This window comes from Schistocerca cancellata, chromosome 10 (genome assembly GCF_023864275.1).
Source record: "Schistocerca cancellata isolate TAMUIC-IGC-003103 chromosome 10, iqSchCanc2.1, whole genome shotgun sequence".
Lineage (NCBI taxonomy): Eukaryota > Metazoa > Arthropoda > Insecta > Orthoptera > Acrididae > Schistocerca > Schistocerca cancellata.
In genome coordinates, this window is record NC_064635.1 from 10,563,031 (window position 1) to 10,575,369 (window position 12,339).

General features: G+C 38.3%; 1 protein-coding gene across 2 annotated transcripts in view; it reads right to left on the reverse strand.

Moving 5' to 3' along the window:
- The window catches only part of LOC126106373 (Golgi resident protein GCP60), an 88,043-nt gene extending 82,711 nt beyond the window's left edge, over positions 1–5,332 (reverse strand). The window contains exon 1 of one of the 2 annotated variants that reach the window (XM_049912636.1): positions 4,587–5,332. In XM_049912636.1, the coding sequence (XP_049768593.1) occupies positions 4,587–4,770 (184 nt within the window). In that variant the 5' untranslated portion in view covers positions 4,771–5,332. The remainder of the gene's footprint in view (positions 1–4,586) is intronic. The other variant, XM_049912637.1, reaches the window with a different exon arrangement.
- Between the last annotated feature and the right edge of the window lie 7,007 nt (positions 5,333–12,339).

The window sequence follows — 12,339 nt, forward strand, 5'->3', positions numbered from 1 at the left end:
TTGGCATTAATTACTGGTGCACCCAGCAAAAAGGACTAACTCTGCCTACTAGTGTAAATAAAAGAATAAGCAGAAGCTTTGATACTACCTTGCTACTTCGTATCCACATTGTTGCCTTTCAACCTAACCTAAGACTCGAGCTATGCTACTGATCACCTTAATCACAACAGCTAAAATTTTGCATTCACTACCAAACTGTCACCTTTCATCCTAATCTATACCTCAGACTACACTACGGATTAATCTGTCAAATCTACATTATACAAAATAACACACAAACACAAAAAAGGTAATTGTCAATGTTTGGTTCTCTTCCTCTTTGTGCATGTCCAACATCACATGCCACAGCATCATTATCTCACAGGATAGACTGACCTCCCTCCAGTACCAGTAGGTTTAAATGACCCAAATGAAATGGCATCACACAGCAAGAATAGTAGTGGCCTAAGACTTAGTCTTGTGGAATACTCATTGTAATTTATCTGTGTGTAGTTGATGCAATGACTCCCTGGTTTGGTTACTAGTTAAGTAACAGGACATAGAAACCGACACTAACCCTGACTGAAGTGCTCTTCAGTGAACCAGGCTCTTCCGCCACTTGCTGTTGTTGGCAATTTGTTTTCGTCAGTCGTAGCCAATCAGTTCACATATCTGAGAATAGCTGAGTTTAATTACTTCTTTCCAAAGAATAAGAAAATTTGTTTCTGATATGCAGAATGGGAAGAAAACTGGATTTGCTGACTGAATCAACTGTAGTGTAGCCCGAGGCCTAGGTTACATTGGAGTGTGGCAATTTGGTTGCAATTTTGCAAAGCCTACACATGCGAATGTAAAAGAAATTAGATATGCTGACATAGTAACGTGTGGCACAGCCCGGGGCCTAGATTAGGTTCAAATGTGACAATTTTGTTAAGAGTGAATGTGAATGGAAGAAAATTTAATGTGCTGACCAACTAACAAGTAGCAAAGCCCAAGGCCTTGGTTACAATGGAATGTGACAATTTGGTTACAAGTTGACGTAGCCAACAAATCTCAACATGAAAATAGAGGTGCCATGATAGATTGATGTGTAATATAGCCAGAAACACATGTTCGTTATCACAATACGCTCCTTTTACGTCTTATTTCCGATTTCACAGAAAATTTTGACAATGTTGTTAATACTCAGCTAATTTTATTTACGAAACACAGGAAATTATGAACAAGCACTCTGATTGGCTACCAACAACCAACTCGAGATTTGTTTAGTTAACTTCCCACAATTCATCGTGTTGACAACTACAAACAGCAGCATGTAGTGGGAAAGCTGTGGTACACTGTAAATGCACTTTTACCCTACATTTTCTACATTCTTTTTATTAAGTATAAATCAGACCACATATATGTTGAGTAATGTCCAACATATAATTGTAGCACCTAAAATAATATGTTGATTGCAATGGCAACATTTTATCATTTAAAAATAATTTTAAGGAATTACTGCAATTATTCACAAAATACAAAGAAGCAACCAGTTACAAACAGTACCACGTTTGCAGCGATCTCATCAAAGTTTATCAGCTTGATAGTCTCTCAGGCTTGCAAAGAGATTGATTGACCATTGTTGAAAGATTTTTTTGATGGCATAACATGCCATCATCATCAGGTTACCCCTGCTCATTGACATCCTGGACCAGTGGGTCATATATATAGTCTCCCCCTCCACTGAACCCATGTATGGACCACACTATGTGATGCTACAGTAGTGGTGGTAGCTCGCGCTCACGGTTCGAGTGCGGTCCTCAGTCTGCACTCCACCTTTGGCGTGCGCAGTGTTCCGCTTTCACTGTGTTTGGAGAATTTTCAGTGCTGGAGCCCACACTTGACTAAGTTGAAATACATTGTTGTTGTTGATTAGGTTCCCACGTAACCAGATTTTAATAGCCTCCTTGGGAAATACAGAAGAGTCCGATCTTACCCGTCGGCTTTGACCCATGACGTCACAAATATGGCGGAAACGACCATAAACGACAATTCCAATATGGCGGATATAAAAACATCGCATACGTATCATAAACACTGAAATACACAGGTTTCACAAAAAGCCTAATGACTCTAACGGGACAAGCGTGGGAAATTGGGGGTTTTTGGGTGGGGAGAAACTAAATATACACAAATGTAGCCACCGACCGCCATACAAAACCACGCAAAACGACGAAAAAAATCGACATCACAAAACTGACCAAATACCAAAAAACACATTCTTATCCGGAATCAGACACTTCCCTTGACCTATATAGATCTACAGTAACTCCCGATCCCATAAATTGGGATCGAACACTTCCCTTGACCTATATAGCTCAACAGAACCTCCCGATCACATCCCCCCATACAAAACTCAAAAAACACCACAAACCATAGCAAACAAACACTTCCCTTAAACCTACATACATCTACAACAGCTCCCGATCCCATAAATTAGGATCGAACACTTCCCTTGACCTATATAGCTCAACAGAATCTCCCGATCCCATCCACCAATACAAAAATCAAAAAACACCACAAACCATAGCAAACAAACATAGCTGTAGAAATTTGATCAGCTCTAACGGTGTCTCACCCATCATCACCCTCAACCGAGCACTATTCATGCGGTCTTTCATATCCATTCCTGAACAAAAAACCACAACCGAATACACTCAATAACAAACTCACCCGACGTACAGCAATTATCATTACATTAACCATCACACAAAACCGTTAACTCACTAATACAAATTCCGCTTCAAAACCACGAACACAGCACTCACCACTGAGCAACAGCAAACCGGCCCCAACACACCAAACAAACGAAAACCATGAACACACCACCAGAGGGCACAACAAACACCAACACGACATCTACAAACACGCCACAATCACAAACCAAACTCCGCGCCATAATGACGTCACACACCACAACACGCTTACGTCACGGGTCAAAGCCGACGAGTAAGATCGGAGGTTTCTGTTGACCCCCTCCTTGTATACACAGTCCCAATAGTGGTATGTGTTGTGCAGAATTTTTGTACATTTGTGTTTCATTTTGTGGTTGGTTTCAATGCAATGTTCACCAGTTTCTGATTTAGTGGGTTGCTTTAGGTCAGTGTTACCTTCAAGCACCATATTCAGTGGGAATTGATGAGTACTTTAAAATTACCTTCAAGCACCATATTCAGTGGGAATTGATGAGTACTTTAAAATTAAAGTCACACTAGATGTGGAACTACAAATACATGGAGTAGCACTTGACTCCAGGTGCTAGGAATTTTAAAATGATTTTTCAACTCTGATTACAATTGTGTCCATGAAAAATTCCAAGACCTCCACTTCAAACCTTGCAACCGAGTTGTTCTAAATCATAGTTACCAATATCATGTATTAACTATCCATCGTTTCTCATGAGCCTACACAATGAGGGAGTTCAGTGGCAGTGTTCAGAGTAGTGTTGGATACAATGTTGCATTATTCTCTTACAGAATCATGGTCGAGATCTGTTTGACTATCCCCAACAATACTATGTAACAAAATAATCCTAACTGTTGGTCAACTGACTGCGATTGTGGTACTACTGTAAAGGCACATGACAACTGGTATGTGTATAACAGCTGTGTATTACTTTCATTTGCCAAATGAAAGTAATACACAGCTGTTTTCTGTAGATGAAAATAAAAGTTTTTTTCTTACATGTTCAATGGTGTTCCTAACTGGTACAAATTCAACAGAAGTTCTGAAAAATAGTATGAAAACACACACTGAAAGTGCTACTGCACACAGTATTGTTTAATCATAAAGTGTGAATTGATCAGAAACTACACATTAGCAGCCCAGACTTCAAACTTTAACCTGTTTAGAACTGGAGAGTCAAAAACTTGAAAAAAGGTTAGGAAAACCCATGGCTTTTGATTCTACCCATCTGCTTTGACTAATGACATCAGAGATTAACTACGACTGCAAATGTATTTCAAAATGAAATATGATTAAGGCAGCAATTATTCACTGTACTTGCAAACATTACACCTGACGTTTTACAGCATACATGGAGAAATTTAAATATAATCTACATATGACTGGAATGGGAAGAAAGCCTAACATGTGGTAGCAGGGTCAGTACCCCTCTGCCATGCACTTTAGCTGTTTGCAGACTATTCATGTAGATGTAAATGTTGGTTTCTAAATAGAGTTATTTTTTTTATGTTATTAATGTGGCCTTTATCATATCATAGAATTTTATTGAAAGAAAGAATACAAATATGAAAAGATGTCATTCCTGTTTTTCCTTGTGTCAAGTGATAAAACCAAGTACACATCAAAGGAAACTTTATTCAAATCTAGAATGCATTAGGCCTATAGAATGGGACAAACTATAAATATAATATTGTTTGGGGCTGGAACACCTGCTTTCAGAAAAACCAATAACGATCACTAGACTTACTGGTAGAAATACTTAAACATCAGCACCTTGTTTACAGGACAGATGGTACTTTCAATGTCAAGTTTTAAACTATTTTCCTTCAGCAATGGAAATGCTATACTATATTTTCTTTTTTAAAAGATGACATTCTTACCTTTATAAAACCTAAGGGCAAGCCGATATAGATCTTTCAATTGGAATCCCCATTTCTCCAAGGCTTCCTCATCCTCCTTACTTAGCTCTCCATCGATGTGTGAACGTGTAATGCTTTCCTCGGATCCTATACTTAGCCGGTCTAGCTGGCTGTCAAGATGACTGCTTTCGCCATTCGTCGCCATTGCATCTATAAGCCCCTTGGACTTATAGGTACCGAATTATGTTGTGAGAGTCTGTTTATTACTATGAGCATAACAGTTTTTGCTTGCACAAATCGACGCCACAGTTTTTCTCTGTTGGAATTCGTATTGTTATTTCGCAGTAGCACACTAGATGCCTTTCTCAGTACCAGTTACATCTAATTCCTTCAACACATCTTCAAGCACCTCGTTACCTCCTATTAGTTTTCATCCCCTTAAAGAATGTGCAAGTTCAGCTTAATAAACACTGTTCATTTTCCTCTCTTGCCAACGCACAATACTCCACCTCCACCGTACATCACGACGACCCGCCAGCGATGTTCTTTCGCTGTTCAATCTGTCGACAAACAATAGCTACGCAGACGTCAACATTTTACACATTAGTTGGTGTACATTTATGTTAATTAGCGAGCAGTAGTAGTATCAGCAAAATTACAATACTCGTATATGCGGAAATGACGATGGGTTTTTTGCATTCCGACTGTGCAACCACAAATTGTTGAATCTTTGTATTTGGATATGATCAGCTACAAACGTCCGTCTTTCGGCACAGATTCCATTTTCTGACTCTTTTATTTGTCACAAAATCTAATTTAAAATACACAAATACTTCTAGCCAGCCTCGTGGCCAAATCAAGCGGCTATGTATCATTCGCGTAGTTATGTTTCCCAATTACTTTGGACATTGTTTGGAAAATCGAGTTCAGAAACATCATCCCTTACGCTGCACTCCACGTTCCTCTATGTCAAAGTTGAGTTTTAAGCAGCTGAGTTTAAGAAAGAAAGAAAAAAAAAGAAAGCCACTGAAGAGAGCAGATTATTAGCCAGATTTTAAACGGATTATTTTTAAAATGAGGCAGCAATCGGTCGTCCCTTCTTTAAAGCTAAATCTAGATTTCGGCTAGTTCCGAGCCACGATACTGGATAGGCTACAGCCGAAATCTAGATTAGCTCTAATAAAGCCAGAAAGAAAAGGAGACTGATTGCAGTGCTCTGTCATTTATAAAGTCATATCACTGTCGTTGAGTACACTCCACATTCCTAACGTAAGGAAACTTCACGGATTATTTTCGTCAGCTGTTAACACTTTAACACAGGGCAGAAAAGTAAACAACACTACTAGGTAAAACGGGAGTTGCATTTCCGGCCATCAGTGAAAATAACTATACCAGGATTCATAATTATTATTTGGAAAAGAGCTAAAACATTGTTTTTAATTTTTTATACTTCGATTTATGATAGGATATGATCACAAAACATATTACAGACAGTACTTCCGGATTATTGTCATACGTTGCAAAATACAATTAAATAGTATTCACGTGTAGAGGGTCACCATATTCAATTCAATTCAATTTATTAGCGTCCTTGTAGTACATCATCAAAATGACATAGGACTTGTCAACAAACATTACAATTTAAAATACATGTACATGAAAATTTATAATTGAATTTACTTGTCACATAGACATTACAATTTTAATAGAACTATAAAACATTAACATAAAAATATACAAGTAGGATAACAACATGCAAAAAAAAGCTAGTGATTCTCACATCAAAGATTATTTCCATTCTTACATTAACACTCTTTCACACTTTCATAGAAACAGCAAATATTTAAATGTGAGCAATTACACATATTTATTATGTCAGGGAAATATTAATTGCGCTTTTATTGTCAATGATTCATAAGCTCTTCAATACTGTAAAAACTATTGCTCAGTAACATATTTTTTAATTCTCTTTTAAATATGTGCAGTTTTGGTATTTTTTTAGTTCTTTGGTGAGAGCACTGTAGAGGATTTTCGGTTGGTATAGTACACTTTTGTGATACATAGCTGTTTTATGAATTTCTCATTCCTATTCCCGTTTCATAGTTGTGAAATTCTCTGTTTAATGTAGAAAATTCCTCGTGCTCTTGTAAGAAACACATGCTTTCATATATGTATAAGGATGGTTGTGTCATGATTTTTAATTCTTTGAAAGCATGCCTACAAGAGTCTCTATATCCTACACCTTTTATTATTCTGACTGCCTTCTTTTGTAGTCTAAATGAATGTTTTGTTAGACTGTTGTTCCCCCAAAACTGTACACCGTATCTTAATAAACTGTGCATGAATGAGAAATAAATACATAACACTGTTTTAATATTACATGAGCTTTTAAGCATTCTAAGTATATAACATGTTTGACTTAATTTTTTGTTCAATGATATTACATGCTTTTCCCATCTTAAGTGTTCATCAAACCATACTCCTAAGAATTTAGTGTATGATGCTTGTTCAGTCTTACACTTACCCAGTTCTACTGTAAGGTTAGTTTTTATTTTATTTGTAATATGTCTGAAGTTGATCCACGTTGTTTTTTTTTTTGGCATTCACAGTGAGTCTGTCTTCATTAAACCATCTGTGTGCTTCGTCTGTTGCTAATGTGACTTTTTCCTCTAAGTCAGCTTCACTATTTGCTTTAACAAACAAACTTGTATCCTCAGCAAACAGTACTGCCTCTTCTTCAGATAGTTGACTTGGTAGGTCATTGATAAATATTAAAAACAGTAATGGCCCTAATACAGATCCCTGGGGTACTCCGTACAAAACTCTCTCGAATCTTGATGAATATGTCCTATCTGCATGGCTTATCTCCCTCCACCTTCTGATACCTGTCCAACAGATATGATTCAAACCATTTGTGGGCAACTCCACGTATCCCATAGGCGTATAACTTCCTAAGCAGTAACTTAAGGTTGATGACATCAAAGGCCTTTGATAAGTCTAAAAACAATCCACAATTTAATTCCTTTCTATTTATGGAATGTAGAACAAGTTGCAAAAAATTGAAGATGGCTGTTTCGGTTGATTTACTTTTAGAGAAACCATTTTGCGCATTAACCAATATTCTATTCTCAATAAGAAATTTGTATAGTCTATGATACATTATCCTTTCTATTATTTTTGAGAAACCTGACAACATTGATAAAGGCCTAAAGTTACTATCATCATATTTACCACCGTTCTTGTAAAGTGGCTTTATAGTTGACATTTTAAGTTTTGATGGAAACACCCCTGTCTTAAAAGATTCATTTACAATTTCAGTGAGATGTGAGGCTAGGTTTCTTGCACTTTGTTTAATGACTTTGTCAGGAATCCCATCACACCCACATGACATTTTATTTTTTAACTTATTTATAGCATTTAGTACCTCTGATTCAGTTACTGGATAAAGTAACATTGTCATGTCATTCATGGGGATTTTTACCTTGCTATTGGAATTGCATTTAGTTTTAATTAAATTTATGGCTTTATTTGTGAAATGTTTGTTAAATATGTTGGCAATCTGAAGTGGGTCCTTAACAGTTTTACTGCCACTTTTAATGACAAAGCTGCTATCTTTTCTTTTGTGCCTACCTATATTTTTATTTATTACCTCCCAAGCTGACTCCATTTTGTTGGTACCTTTCTCAGTATATGAATCATTATCAAGCTTCATATTGCTAACTTACTTGTATACATCTTACAGAGTTTGCTATTAATCAAGGAAGATTTAAAATTTGTAAAGTCCTACATGATACTCTTAGACTATAGTCCTCCATAACTATATTTTATAATTTACACACAACTAAAGTCCTTGTATGGCAAGCTGATTTTCAATTGCTTCAGGCAAAACTTTAGTTAAGTAATTTCTAGTGTACATTATCCTCTCTGCTAAGAGAATCACATTCATAGTTCCTGTAAATGTTTCTATTTTGGCCAGAAAAGGTGATGCGTCATATCAAATTCTGGTGACCTGAACTGTTGTTCCATCAGCAGGCAAAAAACGATTTTCTGTAGTTCCTGCTAGAGTACACCTATTTTCTTCTTCTGACACTTCTGTTTGTACAATTTCTCCTTTGATGATGAAAGCAAATTTAATGCCATTAATGAACTTAGTGCAGAATTGAAACAGATCTGTAGGCATAATAATCTACCTATTAATTGGCTGTCACAAGCTTGTTCTTTCTATTAACTGCTAGATCAAATTAAATATCCTTGAGATGCAAACTTTAGCTATGTAATGATGGCAGAACCGACTCCAAGCTTTTGTTTCTACTTCATTATTGATTCCCTGCTTTTGGCCTTGTCCCCCATTAGTATGAGTCCATTGCCGTGTAGTATGAAACAGCTAGCAACTGCAGAAGCTACGCTTCTGGTCTAGGACACTTTTCATAGTGATTCTTTAAATTCCTGATTTCAGACTGCCATGCTTAGAAGCTAAAGTGATTATCTCAAATTACTAGACATATAAAAAATGAGAACACTATGATTATTAGATTCTTTATGTTCTTTCAGATCTCCTGAATCTACATGGGGCCCTATGTGCTCGCATTACAAAACCAAATCTTAGTTTTTACAATTATTTGCAGAAAATTATTTTTACACAAGAGAGGGCTGAAAGTGCCCATTTTTGGCATTTTCACATTAGTCAATTTTTGGCCCCAATTTGTAAACTACTGGAAATTTGTAAGAGAACTCAAATTTATATTCTATGACCTTGTGTTGGTAAGTTATTACATGCACAGTTTCAGATTTATACCACAATTACTTCAAGAGATACAAAAAGCTTAATTTCACATTCTTTTTCAAGTAGCTATTTCTTTGGCCACATTCACTTCAAATTATCTAAATTCATATCATTCATGATAATTTTTTGTATAGTCCTTGTAAGAGAGTGCAAAAAAGTTGTACAAAATGGAACAGCTCTGTTTCTTTCAAAAAATATTGCAGAGTCCAACAAATAACTATTATCTCTGTAAGTATTACACTGGTGAAAGTAAAAATTTGGCAATATTCACTGGGAACATGTATGAGTGCTCACACAAAATTTCATTAATATCTGTGATAGTCACTTAGGAACTTTTTACAAAATTAGACCACTTGGCATGGAATGACCATTTTATGGGATAAAATTATTCCAGAAAAAGCAAAATTAGTGATGTTTAATAGCTACTTCATACCAATACTGATCTATGGTGTCAAAGCATGTACCTTTGCAAATAAAGTCATCAAGACTCCAGGCATCAGAAACAAAATTCCTTAGATTCACCATATTGAAGTCCAAGACGGAGAAGTTAAGGAATGAGGAAGGAAGCCGGAATTAAGACAAGACATCCCTTTTACAGTGATATAGCCATGTACTAAGGTTGAAGCCAACAAGAGCAGCCCAAATAAATTTGGAAAGATAGGTGACTGGAAAACATCCTGCAAGAAGACGCCAAACCCATGGAATGGATACCATCAAGACGATCTTACTGCCATATGAAGGACAATGGATTACGCTTTCCATGACGGGTTATATATGGACAGAAGGAAGTGGAAGAGGCTCAATGACAGTGCCCAGGAAACTAGACTTACACAATGATAATGATGGCACTGATTGGTTGGCTCTCAAATGGCAATCATGACCGGAGACCAGAGGGCTCTACTGGAATGTGATCAGCATGCAGAGTGATCATGTTGATTCCGTGCTCCAAGGTACAGGACACCTCGGACCTCTGGCGGAACTACTGAGAGCATAGCTCTGCGAGGTTTTGCAATAATTACATGCTCTACCAAACTGTCCAGACACATTACATATACAGACTAAGACTGTGTGAAAATTGTTTGTTACTTACGTGGCTGGGTGCATCAGCTGTATTAAAATAAGCTTTCAAGATTTTTTTTTTCCTTGTAACATTATTTACTCTTTAAAGTTACTTTTCAGAAGGAGAATTATATCCTAAAAACATGCTGGATTAATAGTGAAATAAGTTTAAGAGGCAGCTGTCTACATTTACATTAGCAATAATGTCATTCTACTACATAGTTAACAAGTCTCAATATTCAAACTTCCTGCCAGACTAAAACTGTGCTATCCTGCTCATATATGGTCAAAATTTGACCAAATTTCATATAATCAAAATGTTCTATATACAAATACCCAACAGCAATGTTGTGCATCACTGTTAGGTGCAGAAAGAAAATTTCTTCTGAAGTAGAAAACACACACACACACACACACACACACACACACACACACACACACACAGGCGCACGACCGCGCGCGCCCTCACACAAACTTGCACACACGACCGCTATCCCATAGGGCCTTCCACTGCCATCAAACTTGGTCATAGGCACCTTGTACCACATCAATGGCAGGGCTATCTGTGAAAGTAGTCATGTGATTTAGAAACTTAACTCCAACTACTGTACTGCTTTCTACATGGGCATGATGACTAGCAAGCTGTCTGTCCACGCAAATGGTCACAGGCAAATTGTGGTCAAGAGACAGCTGGACCACCCAGTTATAGAACATACTGCCCAACACGACATACTTCACTTCAATCACTTGTTCACAGCGCGCATCATCTAGATTCTTCCTACCAACACCAGATTTTCTTAAATGCACAGGTGTGAACTCTCCCTGCTATACATCCTACGTTCCTGTAATCCCTCTTGCCTCAATCTTTGCTAGTCCCTGTTCTTCATCCATCTATCCCCTTCCCTGCTCCCACCCCAACAAAACACAACTTTCTATTCTACGAACACATCCATTAGTCCTTTTCTCCTCCTCCACTCCCCTCCCCAACCTCCTGGCTGCACCCTGAAGCACCACCCTGACCCACATGCTCCCCAGAAGTGGCATTACACCTTCCCCCAACCCCGGTTTGGCCCATGCTTACTCCACACCCGCACCACTGGGCTGCTGCTGCCATCAGACGCAGTTACAACTCAGTCTGGCCAGAGACAGTGGTCATGTGCGTGAGTTGTGCTTGTATAAGTGTGTGTGTGTGTGTGTGTGTGTGTGTGTGTGTGTGTGTGTGTGTGTGTGTGTGTGTTTGCTAATCCGGATGAAGGCCTTTTGGCCAAGGCTAAAATGTGTAGCAGTCTCTTTGTAGTGGTTATCTGTTACTCAATGCCTCCTATATATGGTGAGTACCAATCTATCATCATTGACCAACACCTCCAACCAGTTGTTCGTAATCTAGCCTCCCACGCCAAAGATACCAACCACTTTTTTGCCTACTCTCTACAACCTCCACCCCTTTATCTTCTGGATCCCCACTCGTCACTGCTGACGCCAACAGTCTATACATCAACATCCCTCTTGCTCAAGGTCTTACCGCTATTGAACACTACCTTTCCCAACGTCCTTTAGAATCCAAATCCACTACCCCATTCCTCATACACATTACCAACTTCATCCTAACCCATAACTACTTCTCCTTTGAAGCAAAGGTATACAAACAAATCTGCAGCACAGCCGTGGGCGCCTGAATGGCGCCTTCCTACGCCAACCACTTCATGGGACACGTAGAGGAGACTTCCCTGGCCTCCCAAGTCCGGTTTGCCCCCTCCCCACTCCACAGCCTCCGTGTGCTGCATATGTTGGCAGTCTAGTCCTGCACAGTCCACAAGACAGAGCTCATCTCAAAAATACTGCTGTCCCTTTTCTTCCCCTTTCCTGCCCCCTCCAGATTGCTGCTTCCATTCCACGACACTTGCATTCTGGTCCAATCTGCCGGAGATGGCT